This window comes from Podarcis vaucheri (genome assembly GCF_965113315.1).
Source record: "Podarcis vaucheri genome assembly, chromosome: 7".
Classification (NCBI taxonomy): domain Eukaryota; kingdom Metazoa; phylum Chordata; class Lepidosauria; order Squamata; family Lacertidae; genus Podarcis; species Podarcis vaucheri.
The window spans coordinates 79,940,258-79,952,540 of NC_138765.1; the positions used below are offsets into that span (position 1 = coordinate 79,940,258).

The following is a 12,283-nucleotide window of genomic DNA, read 5'->3' on the forward strand; positions in this document are numbered from 1 at the left end:
GACGCTTGTTTGGCCAGAGATGGGATCTGGAAAGTTCCTGGCAAAGAGGAGTTAGTGTTTCATGGAGGTTCTCTTCAACTCCCCTGCACCATGTAATACCTCAAATACTTGCTCCATTGTAATGATAGAGCTGAAACAAGCTCTATCCACAGTCAGTTGAGTTTAAACACAGTGTTTGCATGCTAGATGCCCTGGTGGGTTATGGCTGCAAATCTACAAGTGCAGGAAAGGCATCAAATTCAGCTTCCTGAAATGCCCAGGATTGAGAAACAAACATTATGATTGGTTTGAAAGGGTGTGGGCAGTGCCTGGCAGTTCTCAGAAGCAAGAGATTAGCGGCTGAATAAGCCTTCCATTGGGCCAGGGGGCGACTGTGCTTCATTCAGCCCTTTGCCTCTCCCTATGCTCTGTGGCAGAAGTATAGATTCAACAAAATGGTTTACAACTGCAGAATAAATTAGGCAAACTAAGGCTGGATATATGTCATTTATAGCAACAGTCACCAACCTTTTGGGGGCAATGGGCACATTTCAAATTCGGAGAGAGAGTGCAGGGGGCACCAGACACAAAGTGTAGGAAGTGGCATAGCACAAAATTAGAGAGTGTGGTCATGGCATAGATTTTCCCATAATTACTGCATTTTTCGTCCTATAGGGCGCACTGGCCCATAGGACGCACCGCCTTTTGGGGGGGGGAATGAAAAAAAAAAATATTTCCCCACCCCAGCCCCCAGAACAGGCTGCTATCCGCAAGCCTTGCGAGCCCGCGGGAACTCCCGCCGGGCTCGCAAGGCTTGTGGACACCTGCGCGAAGCACGGGGCACCCTCTGGAGTGCGCCCCGTGCTTCGGGCTGCAGGCTGCTGCCCGCAAGCCTTGTGAGCCCACGGAAACTCCCGCCGGGCTTGCAAGGCTTGCGGATAGCTTCCTGAAGCCTGGAGAGCGAGAGGGGTCGGTGCGCACCGACCCCTCTCGCTCTCCAGGCTTTAGCGAAAGCCTGCATTTGCCCCATAGGACGCACACACATTTCCCCTTCATTTTTGGAGTGCGTCCTATAGGGCGAAAAATACGGTATATTTCCATACTAAAGAATACTTAATCTGTTGAATATTTTCTGTTAAAGGTACATGAACCTGGTTTCCTCCCAATGCTCAACCAAAACCTAGGCTGCCATCCTGTGTCTGTGGGAGTAAGCCCTGCTGAACACAGAGATTTACTTCTGAGGAGACACATATACAATTGTACTATAAATTAACTATACAGTGCATTTTTAAGGAGTACCTGGTCCTTAGCACCTGCACAACAGGAGGCATTCTTAAGCCTCCTTGCAAAGTTTTCACATTTGCCTTTGTGGGGAGGGGGGAATTCTTTAACATCCACCCATGCTTACTGTGTAATAGTAGCTGCAGAAAATAACTTTCAGGGACTACCTGATCTCAGGTGAACCCACCACATGGAAGAAGCTGGAAGGGCAAATTATTGAGATTCCAAGGATAAGATAGAAGCAGGAAAAGTGCACTAAAGTGGAACCAGTAGCATTTTAGGACCCTAGGGATTTCTGATTTATCATTTATCAGTCGCAGCTCTAACTTCACTTGTTGGCCAAAAACACTTGACAGGCAGGAGCAGCTTGGCTGGCACATTTCACAGAAATCACTTAGAAAATTTTCTTTCTGAAAGGGTTAGCCACTTCTTCCTTCTTCTTTTTCTTCTTTAAATAAAAGCTCAGAGTCTTAAGGCCCCAGCCTAGGAGCTCCAAAGAGTCTTCACAGTGGCTAGGGTTAGTGACTCAATATTCTATAGTGATCACATAATTGCCCCCCTCCCCCATATCTGCAGTTAATCCTTCCTCCCTTTTCAGCTGATTATAGCACCAGCGAGATGCTGGTCAACATGGGCAACCTCCCCCTGGATGAGTTCTACCCTGCCGTCTCCATGGTGGCCCTCATGAGGATCTTCCGGGACCAGTCCTTGTCCCACCACCACACAATGGTGGTCCAAGCCATCACGTTCATTTTCAAGTCTCTCGGGCTCAAGTGTGTGCAGTTCCTGCCTCAGGTCATGCCGACCTTTCTCAACGTCATTCGGGTTTGTGATGGTGCCATCCGCGAGGTGAGTGCCCCCTTGTCTGTCTTCCTCCACCCTCCCCTGAAACCAGAATCGGCTTTGAGAAAACAAAACCAAGAAGGCCGATTCCTGAAATATGGGGTGTTGCTGAGTTGTCCGTGTCTGCAGGCATGCTGCAAAAGTGAGTGACCGCTTCCCGTCTCTGTTTCAATCTTTTTTGGAATATCGTCTGTTACTAACCATTCTTCGCTGCTGCCTTAGAAGACCTGCTATTTAGTGGCTTCCTCTTTTGTGAAGTCTCTTTTGCTCTGAGCTAGCTTTTGCTGGTCTCCTTTGCCCTTCTGCCTGTTGTAACCTTCAGACCTCTATACCAGTCATCTGCTGCTTTTTGTTGTGGTTGTGGCTGCTGCCCTCACTACCGTCAGCAGGGGAAGCACATGTGTGATGCCGCAGCTGGCCAGACTCCCCCACCTTGGTCCCCATCACGGTTCTGGCAGGTGCTGGGTTGCTCTGAGCAAGTTTCAATTCTAATTCCAAAACTATAGAGTTGTATCCAATTAAGTTTATAAGGGTAGATCCATTGGAATTAATGGACCTAAGCTAGTCATCCCCATTACTCCATTTGGAACACGGTGTATAGTTCTGGTTGCCTCACCTCTAAAAGGATGTCGTAGAGTTTGTAAAGGTTCAGAAAAGAGCCAGCAAAATAATCAAGGGGGTTGAGCAACTCCTCTGTGCAGAAAAGTTGCAGTGTTTCAGACTTTTAAAGTTCAGAGACAAGGTGAGGAAGAGGTGGCATGATAGAAGTTTATAAACTGATGCATCCCACATAGAAAGTAGATACAGTGGTGCCCCGCAAGACGAATGCCTCGCAAGATGAAAAACCCGCTAGACAAAAGGGTTTTCCATTTTTCGATGCGCTTCGCAAGACGAAATTCCCTATGGGCTTGCTTCGCAAGACGAAAACATCTTGCGAGTCTTGCGATTTTTTTTGCTTCCCCCCTTTTTCTAAGCCGCTAAGCCGCTAATAGCCTTTTAGCCACTAATCCGCTAAGCCTTTAATAGCCGCTAAACCGCTAATAGCGCTAAGCCGCTAATAGGGTTGCTTCGCAAGACGAAAAAACCGCTAGACGAAGAGACTCGCGGAACGGATTATTTTCGTCTTGTGAGGCATCACTGTATAGAAAAGTCTTTATCCCTCTCTCATAACGCTAGAGCTCAAGGTCATCCACTGAAGCTAAATGTTGGAAGATTCGGGACAAATAAAAAAGTCTTTATCCAGTGCATAGTTAAACTGTGGAACTCACTCCCACAGGGAGGCAGTAATGGCCACCAACATGGATGGCTTTAAAAGAGGATTGGATAAATTCCTAGAGGAGGAGGCTATCCATGGCTACCAGCCATGATGGCTGTGCTCTGCAGTAATGCTTCCGGATACCCGTTGCTGGAAACCACAGGAGGGGAGAGTTGCTCTTGTGCTCTTGTGCTCAGATCTTGCTTAAGGGTTTCCCACAGGCATTGTGGACTACATAGGCCATTGGCTTGATCCAGCAAGCTCTTCTTATGCTCTTATTAATTTCAATGGACTTGCTCTGAAGAGGACTAAGATTGGATATAACCTATAGTGTTTATATCAGATTTGAGAAACTCTTGTGGTTGATTGTGGATACACTTCCGCCTGCTACCAAAGAACTAAACCGCCGCCTAAATTTATGTTCTGCTTCAAGCAAACTGCAAGGCTCTATCATTCATTTTAAAATAATTATAATAATGGATGGTAAGGATCTGAAACAAAGAAAGGGGTGTTTGCTTTGTCATTGGCATACCCAATGGGCTGGGAGACATGAGTTTTCAATTTGTCTGCCAAACTGAAAACAACTATTGAAATTGCACTGGGACCCACAAAGGCCTCAACTGCTTTTTGCTTGATTTTGCTTCCCAAATGGAGCGCAATTTGGAGGAAGTTAGGGCCTGTGCAAGTCCTGTCAAAATATTTTAAAACATTAGCACATATTCAAAACATTGAAGAGAGAACAGGGCTCAGGTTGTTCCCTGGATTGAGCTCCATGTATGTAGAGTGGACAAGCTGGGAACATATGTTTGGTTAGAGCTGTGTGTTGTATGTGGGATGAGCTTTCCCGGCATGCGCTGCTGTTAAAGTTACCTTTGTAGGACTGCAGCCGCCACCGGCTGATTCTCTCCCAGAACAAAACAACTTGTGGATTTCAAGGCCAAATTCTGGTGCTCTGGGTGCCTGGACCAGACTTGATCTGACTTCCTTGAAAGCTACATACTTTTGCCTACTCTTTTTACAAATTTTCAGGTAAAAGAAGATGGTGAAAGTGTGCTGGGGAGAAGAGCTGAGGTGGGTACATACGGCATCTAAACACCTAAACAGGGCACTTCGTGTGTTGTGTATAAAGCATCTTCGTATTCCCAAGCAAAGGCAGCTTTATGTCAAGCTCGGTGTTACACATCTTTGATAAATGGAAGTACTGAAGATGACAACAAGAATCTACCGACAGCATATGAATCTATCTAGCTTAGCTTACCCAACAAGCCCTCCCCTCTCCCGTCACAAATGCAAACAAACCCCACTGCAACCAACCACACACAACCAACCACACCCTGCCCCCCAATACCTATCAATGCCAAGGAAAGGTAATAATGCAATAAATGAATAGAAAAAGAACCTACCCAGTTGACGCTGACACAAAACCTCACACATACACTATACTGTACTCAACACTAATGTCTCACAGACTGTACAACCTGAAATGTCACACAGACTGTACAACCTGAAAAAAGAGGCAAGGCATGTACTTTTGTAAACCGAGAAAATCTTTAATAAAAATAAATTAAAATAAATGGAAGTACTGTACAAAAGAAACCTGCAGACCCAAATATAGATGTTTTAGTTGTAGGCAATATGTGAAATTCACCTCTTTGTCCTCCCTGCTCCCTTGCCTGCTCACTTCTCCCTTCCTGTATACACCACACAGTTTTTCCATTACCTAGGAGTCCCTATAGACTTATTGGCCGGTACCTTTTCAGGCCTCATCCCCCACCCCGCCTGACTCTGCACCCCTTGTCGCTGCTCCCCTTTCTGACAAACCCACAGAACTCCATCCAAACTTACCTTTACCTTCCCTCATGAAAGCTTTGCTGCTCAGATTCTGTTGCTTGTTCCCCTTTCCCCCAACCCCAAATTTGGAAAGTTTATGAACATACCATGGCATCAAAACTGTTCAGCTGATGGCATGCCAGCCAGGCAACAGGCTTTAAGCCTATTTCAGCACGTGGTTCTCCTCTCCCCAAAGGCACTATGTCACGAAGCAACACCCAGCATGGGAACTAAGCAAAAAGAAGCAGGCTTCATTTGGGGACAATTTACCCTGGCGAGAACTAAGCTAACAAGGGCCCCAGGAAAGGAAACGCATTCCTGTTAAGTCCTTGCAAAATGCAAGTACAGGGGTACCTCGGGTTAAGTACTTAATTCGTTCTGGAGGTCCATTCTTAACCTGAAACTGTTCTTAACCTGAAGCACCACTTTAGCTAATGGGACCTCCCGCTGCCACCGTGCCACCAGAGCATGATTTCTGTTCTCATCCTGAAGCAAAGTTCTTAACTTGAGGCACTATTTCTGGGTTAGCGGAATCTGTAACCTGAAGCGTATGTAACTCGAGGTACCACTGTAGTCTCCCCGCTCAAAATGTAACCTAACCTGTCACAATAGTAGCCATTTTACTCATTATTTTTTGTGAATATACCTATATTTAATACGGTCATAGAAAGAGTGAATGAACCTGTTTTTCACAAAATAGTTTTCAACACAGACAGCTATTTTCTCATGCTTTTCTGTAACAGCCTCCTAATAAATTTACAGAGCTAGTCCCCCCCCCCCACCTTTTCTGTTGCATTGTTCGGCCGCACCACCAAACAGATATTGACTAGATAGTAAAAGGTGAACTTTCAGCATAGAGCTCGGCCATCTTTTCTTCTGAAAAGGATGTGGATTCTCTTGCTGTGTGTCATGTGCTTACAAATGCATCTAGGCACATGAGAGCAAAAGAGTTTGAGAGAGAGGGAAGTGGGGTGCAAGAGGGGGGCATGGCTTGGATATCATGAAAACCCTGGGTGAGTTTGGCTGGTGGGACAAGTTGGGGCGGGATGAGTTGGCGAAGTTCTGTGGCGCCCCAGTCATGGTGTCAGCGCTTGCATGTCTCGATGCTTTGTGGCTTGTCTGAATGCCTCTTGTGTGTGCGCACCCAAGGTTTTGAATTGTGCACAGGAGTGCCTGTGAACTTCACAGAAACGGTCCCAAAGCAAAATTGAGCCCTGTGTTTGCAGCATGCCATAGCAGCGTGGTGGGTGGCTGTTCTTGTAAAGAGCTTGTGAGCAAGAGTTCCTGAGAACTGCTCTGTCCCAAGCCTGACCTACGTTTCTATAACCCCTTTCCCTGCTCCTTTCAGTTCCTGTTCCAGCAGCTGGGGATGTTGGTGTCCTTTGTGAGAAGCCACATCCGACCTTACATGGATGAAATTGTCACCCTTATGAGAGTAAGTATAGCTGCTTTTTAGCTCAGTGCTTCTTCTAAAAGACTCCTTGCAGAAAACATGGACTCTATAAGGGCACAAGGAGCAACTTCATGCTATCAGCCCATCTAGTTATCTGCCTTGACTGGCAGCAGCAGCTGAGAACATCAGAAAAGTCCTGCAGCTAAGGCACTGTGGAGGCTTGAGAGCCACCAGCTTCGGCACCTTAATTTTGGCAAGAGGCTTCCCAAAAGTACAGCTGGGCATTAAAGAGTTCTGATATATACCTTGAAAATTTATTAGAAGCATTTTATATGGCACAGATGTATTAAGGCAGAATTTTGTGCTTTACTGGGCCCAGATTCCCTTTGATCCTATTAAGAGGCATCAGGTGGTGAAGATTTAACTCTTTATTGAAGTCAAGCCTGGCTTGGTTTTATTTGCTCTGCACTGGAAAGGGAAATTGAGTTGGTGGTCCATACCCTGGTGTTTATTTTGTTCCAGGTCATGTGTGCTAAGTTTGCTTTGCTTACAAGAAATCATTTCCTTCTCTTTGGGTTGGAGGTAATAATGCTTTCAGGTTCTTCTGGCAGCCTGCCTGGTGGGCTGCAGAACAGGCAGACCCATTTATGAAGCCAGGTGAGAGGCAGGAGGATTGTATTTCAGCATGGTGCAGAGGCCTACAGCACATAGTTAAAACTAAAATGCACCACTGCAAGGCATAGTGATGGCTGCCAGCTTGAACCACTTCAAAAGGAGATTGGACAAATTCATGTAGGGTAAGGCTATCAATACCCAGTAGCCATGATGTTCTGCCTTTGCATACTAGCTGCTGGGGATCATGCATGTGAGAATACTATTGCGCACATGTGCTGCTTATGCACATCCCATAGGCATCTGGTTCGCCACGGTGAGAACAGCCTGCTGGACTGGGCAATAGATGCAGTTTGTGTGGGATCTTAAGTTTTGGAGGACTTGAGAGTCACCTGAAGCCTCCCTAATTCATCCTACGCGCTAAGCGTTCTTTAGCTTTGTATTTTTCAAAGTGTCCCCACCTCTAACTCTCCTTTCTCCCTCCAGGACTTCTGGGTTGTGAACAACTCAATACAGAGCACCATTATCCTCCTCATTGAGCAAATTGTGGTGGCCTTAGGTGGGGAGTTCAAGCTCTACCTTCCCCAACTCATCCCTCACATGCTGCGAGTCTTCATGCATGACAGCAGCAGCAGCCGCAGCGTCTCCACCAAGGTGAGCACAATGCTGCATTGGGGCAGCCGTTCTGGATGGCACCTGGGTGTCACCACTAATATATTTCAGGACAGTTTTTAAGTGGTGGATTGAGTGTGGTAAACTTGATGGGTGGTTCAGCTGGCATTTAGCATTTTTCCGGAAACCTCATTAATTTAAAAATGCCCCTTTGCTCTTGCATTCAGATGAATATGTAATACCATTAGAGTGCATAGGTAAAGGTAAAGGGACCCCTGACCATTAGGTCCAGCCGTGACCGACTCTGGGGTTGCGGCGCTCTTCTCGCTTTATTGGCCGAGGGAGCCGGCGTACAGCTTCCGGGTCATGTGGCCAGCATGACTAAGCCACTTCTGGCAAACCAGAGCAGCACATGGAAACGCCGTTTACCTTCCCACCAGAGTGGTACCTATTTATCTACTTGCACTTTGACATGCTTTCGAACTGCTAGGTTGGCAGGAGCGGGGACTGAGCAACGGGAGCTCACCCCGTTGCGGGGATTCGAACCGCCGACCTTCTGATCGGCAAGACCTAGGCTCTGTAGTTTAACCCACAGTGCCACCCGCGTCCCTCCATAAGGTGCATACACACCATATATTTAAAGCACTTCATTCATTCATTCATTCTCTGCCTTTTCCCCTGATGGCTTACAGATAAAAACATTGGGGGGAATTAAAAACCAATTAAACATAAATAGAATTAAAACTCTCTCTCTCTCTCTCTCTCTCTCTCTCTCTCTCGCTTCCCCCAAAGGATCCTGGGAACTGTAGTTTGTTAAGGTTGCTGGGAATTGTAGCTCTGTAGGGGTAAACTACCCAGGATTCTTTGGGGGAAGCCATGTTCTTTAAATGAATGGCATGACTTGCCTTAGTATTCAGGCAAACATGATCAGCTGCAATACATTCTCTACAAGGGAAGTATTTTGTTCAGTGGTGTGAAATTATCCCAGTCTACCAAGTGGAGGTACCCTGGGAAAAGCACGGGAAGGTGTGTGGCTTGAGCAGGGAACTGAGCATTCTCTAACATTCACTTCAGCCATTGGATGTGCTGGTCAAAGCTAATGGAAGTTGTAGTCCAACAACATCTGGAAGGTCCCAGGTTCCCCATCCCTAGTTTTCCTCTTTAAAGCATCCTTGTGGTTAATCTTACAGTGACTGTTTGAATGTCATTCCTATTGAGCTTTCTCTCCTTTCCAGCTGTTGAACGCCATCCAGCTATTTGGAGCCAATCTGGACGATTACCTGCATTTATTACTACCTCCCATTGTAAAGCTTTTTGATGCCCCAGATGCCCCACTGTCAGCTCGCAAGTAAGTGCTGGTCTCTCCTGTATACTTCTCTCCGCAGGGTAGTCCCTAAGCATGTTCCTTGGTGATGCCACATTTATTATTACTATTATTATTATTGGGTTTTATCCAAATAAAACATTCTTAGAGTAGACTCATTCAAATTAATGGACCTAAGTTAGTCATCTTCATTAACTTGAATGGCTCTACTTTGAGTGGGGCAAACATTGGCTACAGCCAGTTGTTGTTTCACTTATGAATCCCTTTCAGTGAGGCATCCATAAGCAATTTGTAATATAATAGCCTATATAAGACAGTTATGTATATAAACACAGTTGTAAACAATAGCACATATTTTTTATTCATTCATTAGATTTTCACCCTGCACTTTCCTCTAGGGAGCCCACTGTGGCGATTGTTGTTTGGTCGTTTAGTCGTGTCCGACTCTTCGTGACCCCATGGACCAGAGCACGCCAGGCACTTCTGTCTTCCACTTCTGTGGCGATACAATAAACAATACAATAATGTTTTTTGTTTCTTTAAGAATTTGAAAAAGCTTTGAAACAACAACGCGTGCATAAAATCAGTTTGTGACTTTCATTTCTGCCTTGTCTTCCCATTATCCATTTTCTCTTCTCTCTCACGAAACAGGAAAACTGTAACCTCCTTGACTCAAAGTTGCTGTCACTCGAAGGAAAAAGAAGCTGATAGTCAGGGGGGGGGTTGAGAAGTCAACACCACCCTTTCTCTCTGCTCACTGATATGATTACTATTGGACAAAGAAAGGCAGAGGAATATGCTTTTGTTCAAAGAGAAGATCATATCTTCCTCCTCACTTTTTAATACCTCTTTACCTGATGTGAATATTAAGCCAATTCCACAGTCCCTCTCTCTTTCTCAGAGGAAAAAAAGGATGCAGTTGGGTACTGCTCATATATTTCCCCAAAGCTTTACCAACTTGAGTTTATAGGTTGTTTTTTTACATAGACCATGTGTATCTTTTTTTTTAAAAAAAATAATCTTTATTAATTTAAATTACACACATATACAAAGAATTTACAATGTGTATCTTTACCACAAGTGTTCAGTTCGTTTTAGATAATAATCACAATGCTTCTTTTCTGTTGCTACCTCCCCCCCCAAAAAAACCCCCCACCCCTCTTCAGAGCTGCCTTAGAAACTGTGGATCGCTTGACAGAGTCTCTAGATTTCACTGATTATGCCTCACGGATCATCCACCCCATAGTGCGGACCCTAGACCAGAGCCCAGAGCTTCGGACGACTGCCATGGACACACTGTCATCATTGGTCTTCCAGCTAGGGAAGAAGGTAAGAAAGGTCATTTTTCAAGAGACAGAGCTTTTTGGAGCAGTGGGTGGTATTTGACTTGAAACCTTTTGTCTTCTAATTTACCATATTTTTCTGTGTATAAGACTAAGTTTTTCCCCTTTAAAAAATGTCCAAAATTTGGGGGTGTCTTGTACACTCATAGATTCCCCCCCCCCATTTTCTTAAATTGGAGTCCCCAAAAATAGGGGCATCTTATACATGTGGGAGTCTTATAGATGGAAAAATACTTCCCCCCTAAAGTGGTGTGTGGCTTCTCAAATAGTCCTTTGCTTGGCTGGAATGTTGTCCCTATTAGTGTACACAGCTGTGTACACCCACATACTTCAAATGGGGCATTAATTTATTGCAGAAAGGAGATGGAGTTTGCTAGCATTTATTTTCCAGTTTCAAAGAATCCTGGCTTGTTACCACATATGAACCAGGGATAAGTGGTTTATAGCAAACTAGTCAGTTTCAAGCCAAGCCAGCTTCAGCAACTGGATTATGAAGCTGACTTGTTTTAACAAACCAATAGCTTGCTTTAAAACATCAACTCCTGGCTGTGGACAAAGGGATGTGCATGAGCCTGCCACTTTGCTTCGACTCATTTCAACTCTCCCATGTAGTGCTTAAATCACAGTTTTGCATTCTGAGTGGACCAGCCCACAGTCTCTTGATGACCATTTCCTTTCGTTTGCAGTACCAAATTTTCATCCCGATGGTCAACAAGGTGTTGGTGCGCCACAGGATAAACCACCAGCGGTACGATGTCCTCATCTGCAGGATTGTGAAGGTCAGACTTCTTTAAAGTAGTCACATGGAGGGTTGAGGGGAGGCTGATGAATTCGTGTTAAAGTGTTAAGCCATTCAGTGGTGGCTCTTGGTGGAGCAAAAAGCTAATTGAAATCAGCAATGTCAGGCTCACCACGGTTTAATGACAGATCTGCTCTCAAATTAGGGCTACACCCTTGCTGATGAAGAAGAAGATCCCTTGATCTACCAGCACCGCATGCAAAGGAGCAACCAAGGAGAGGCTTTAGCCAGTGGTCCTGTGGAAACAGGCCCTATGAAGAAGCTGCACGTCAGCACCATCAACTTGCAAAAGGTAGACATGGGGGGGGGCACTGCATGCTGCAGAGATTCATTAGTTGAGGTTAATGGGTGCTTTTATTATTAAAGAAGAAGAAGATGATGATGGTGGTGGTTCAGAAATGCCTCCAGAGCCAGTTTTCCATTTTCCATCAAGCTTAAAGGAATTGCTTCAGTGACCCTCAAATTTGTCCACATTGAATCTCCAAAATTAAAAAAGTTGTGTTTTTTTGTTTGTTTTGTTTTTTAAGTGAGGCTTCCCTAGGCATGGTGAGGTCCATTTCAGAACCTTCGCTTTTTCCAGGTCAGAGCATGTTGCTTGGGATGTGTGTAAGCAAAGTACGAGTATTCCTCCTACAACAGAGTGTTAGGGAAATTTATGAAGTGCATATATTGAGAAGGACCAAGAAGGAAACCTAGCATTTTCTTAGAGGCCAACCTTCCACTGGAGAGTACACAGTTAGCAGCTGGTTCTCTCTCTCTCTCTCTCTCTCTCTCTCTCTCTCTCTCTCTCTCACACACACACACACACACACACACACACACACTTCCTGATCAATTACAGTGGCACGAAGTGGCGACTTGTGAATGGACCATTGCAGAGCAAACACGAAAGGGTCAAGCTTTTGCATTGCCTCTGGGTCAGAGCTTGCATTATGTTATGTTATCTTGTGAATTCTTTTCACGTATTCACTGGTCAAAATTCTTCCTGCACTGTTATCGTTGCACAAGGTGG

General features: G+C 45.2%; 1 protein-coding gene across 4 annotated transcripts in view; it reads left to right on the top strand.

Moving 5' to 3' along the window:
• MTOR (mechanistic target of rapamycin kinase) overlaps positions 1 to 12,283 on the top strand; it is a 98,497-nt gene that overhangs the window by 23,681 nt on the left and 62,533 nt on the right. For 2 of the 4 annotated variants that reach the window (XM_082229642.1, XM_082229643.1), the window contains exons 19-26: positions 1,859 to 2,109; positions 4,388 to 4,429; positions 6,537 to 6,623; positions 7,680 to 7,847; positions 9,041 to 9,153; positions 10,296 to 10,458; positions 11,159 to 11,251; positions 11,417 to 11,563. In XM_082229642.1, coding sequence (XP_082085768.1) covers positions 1,859 to 2,109; positions 4,388 to 4,429; positions 6,537 to 6,623; positions 7,680 to 7,847; positions 9,041 to 9,153; positions 10,296 to 10,458; positions 11,159 to 11,251; positions 11,417 to 11,563 — 1,064 coding nt within the window. The remainder of the gene's footprint in view (positions 1 to 1,858; positions 2,110 to 4,387; positions 4,430 to 6,536; positions 6,624 to 7,679; positions 7,848 to 9,040; positions 9,154 to 10,295; positions 10,459 to 11,158; positions 11,252 to 11,416; positions 11,564 to 12,283) is intronic. The other 2 variants (XM_082229644.1, XM_082229645.1) reach the window with 1 other exon arrangement.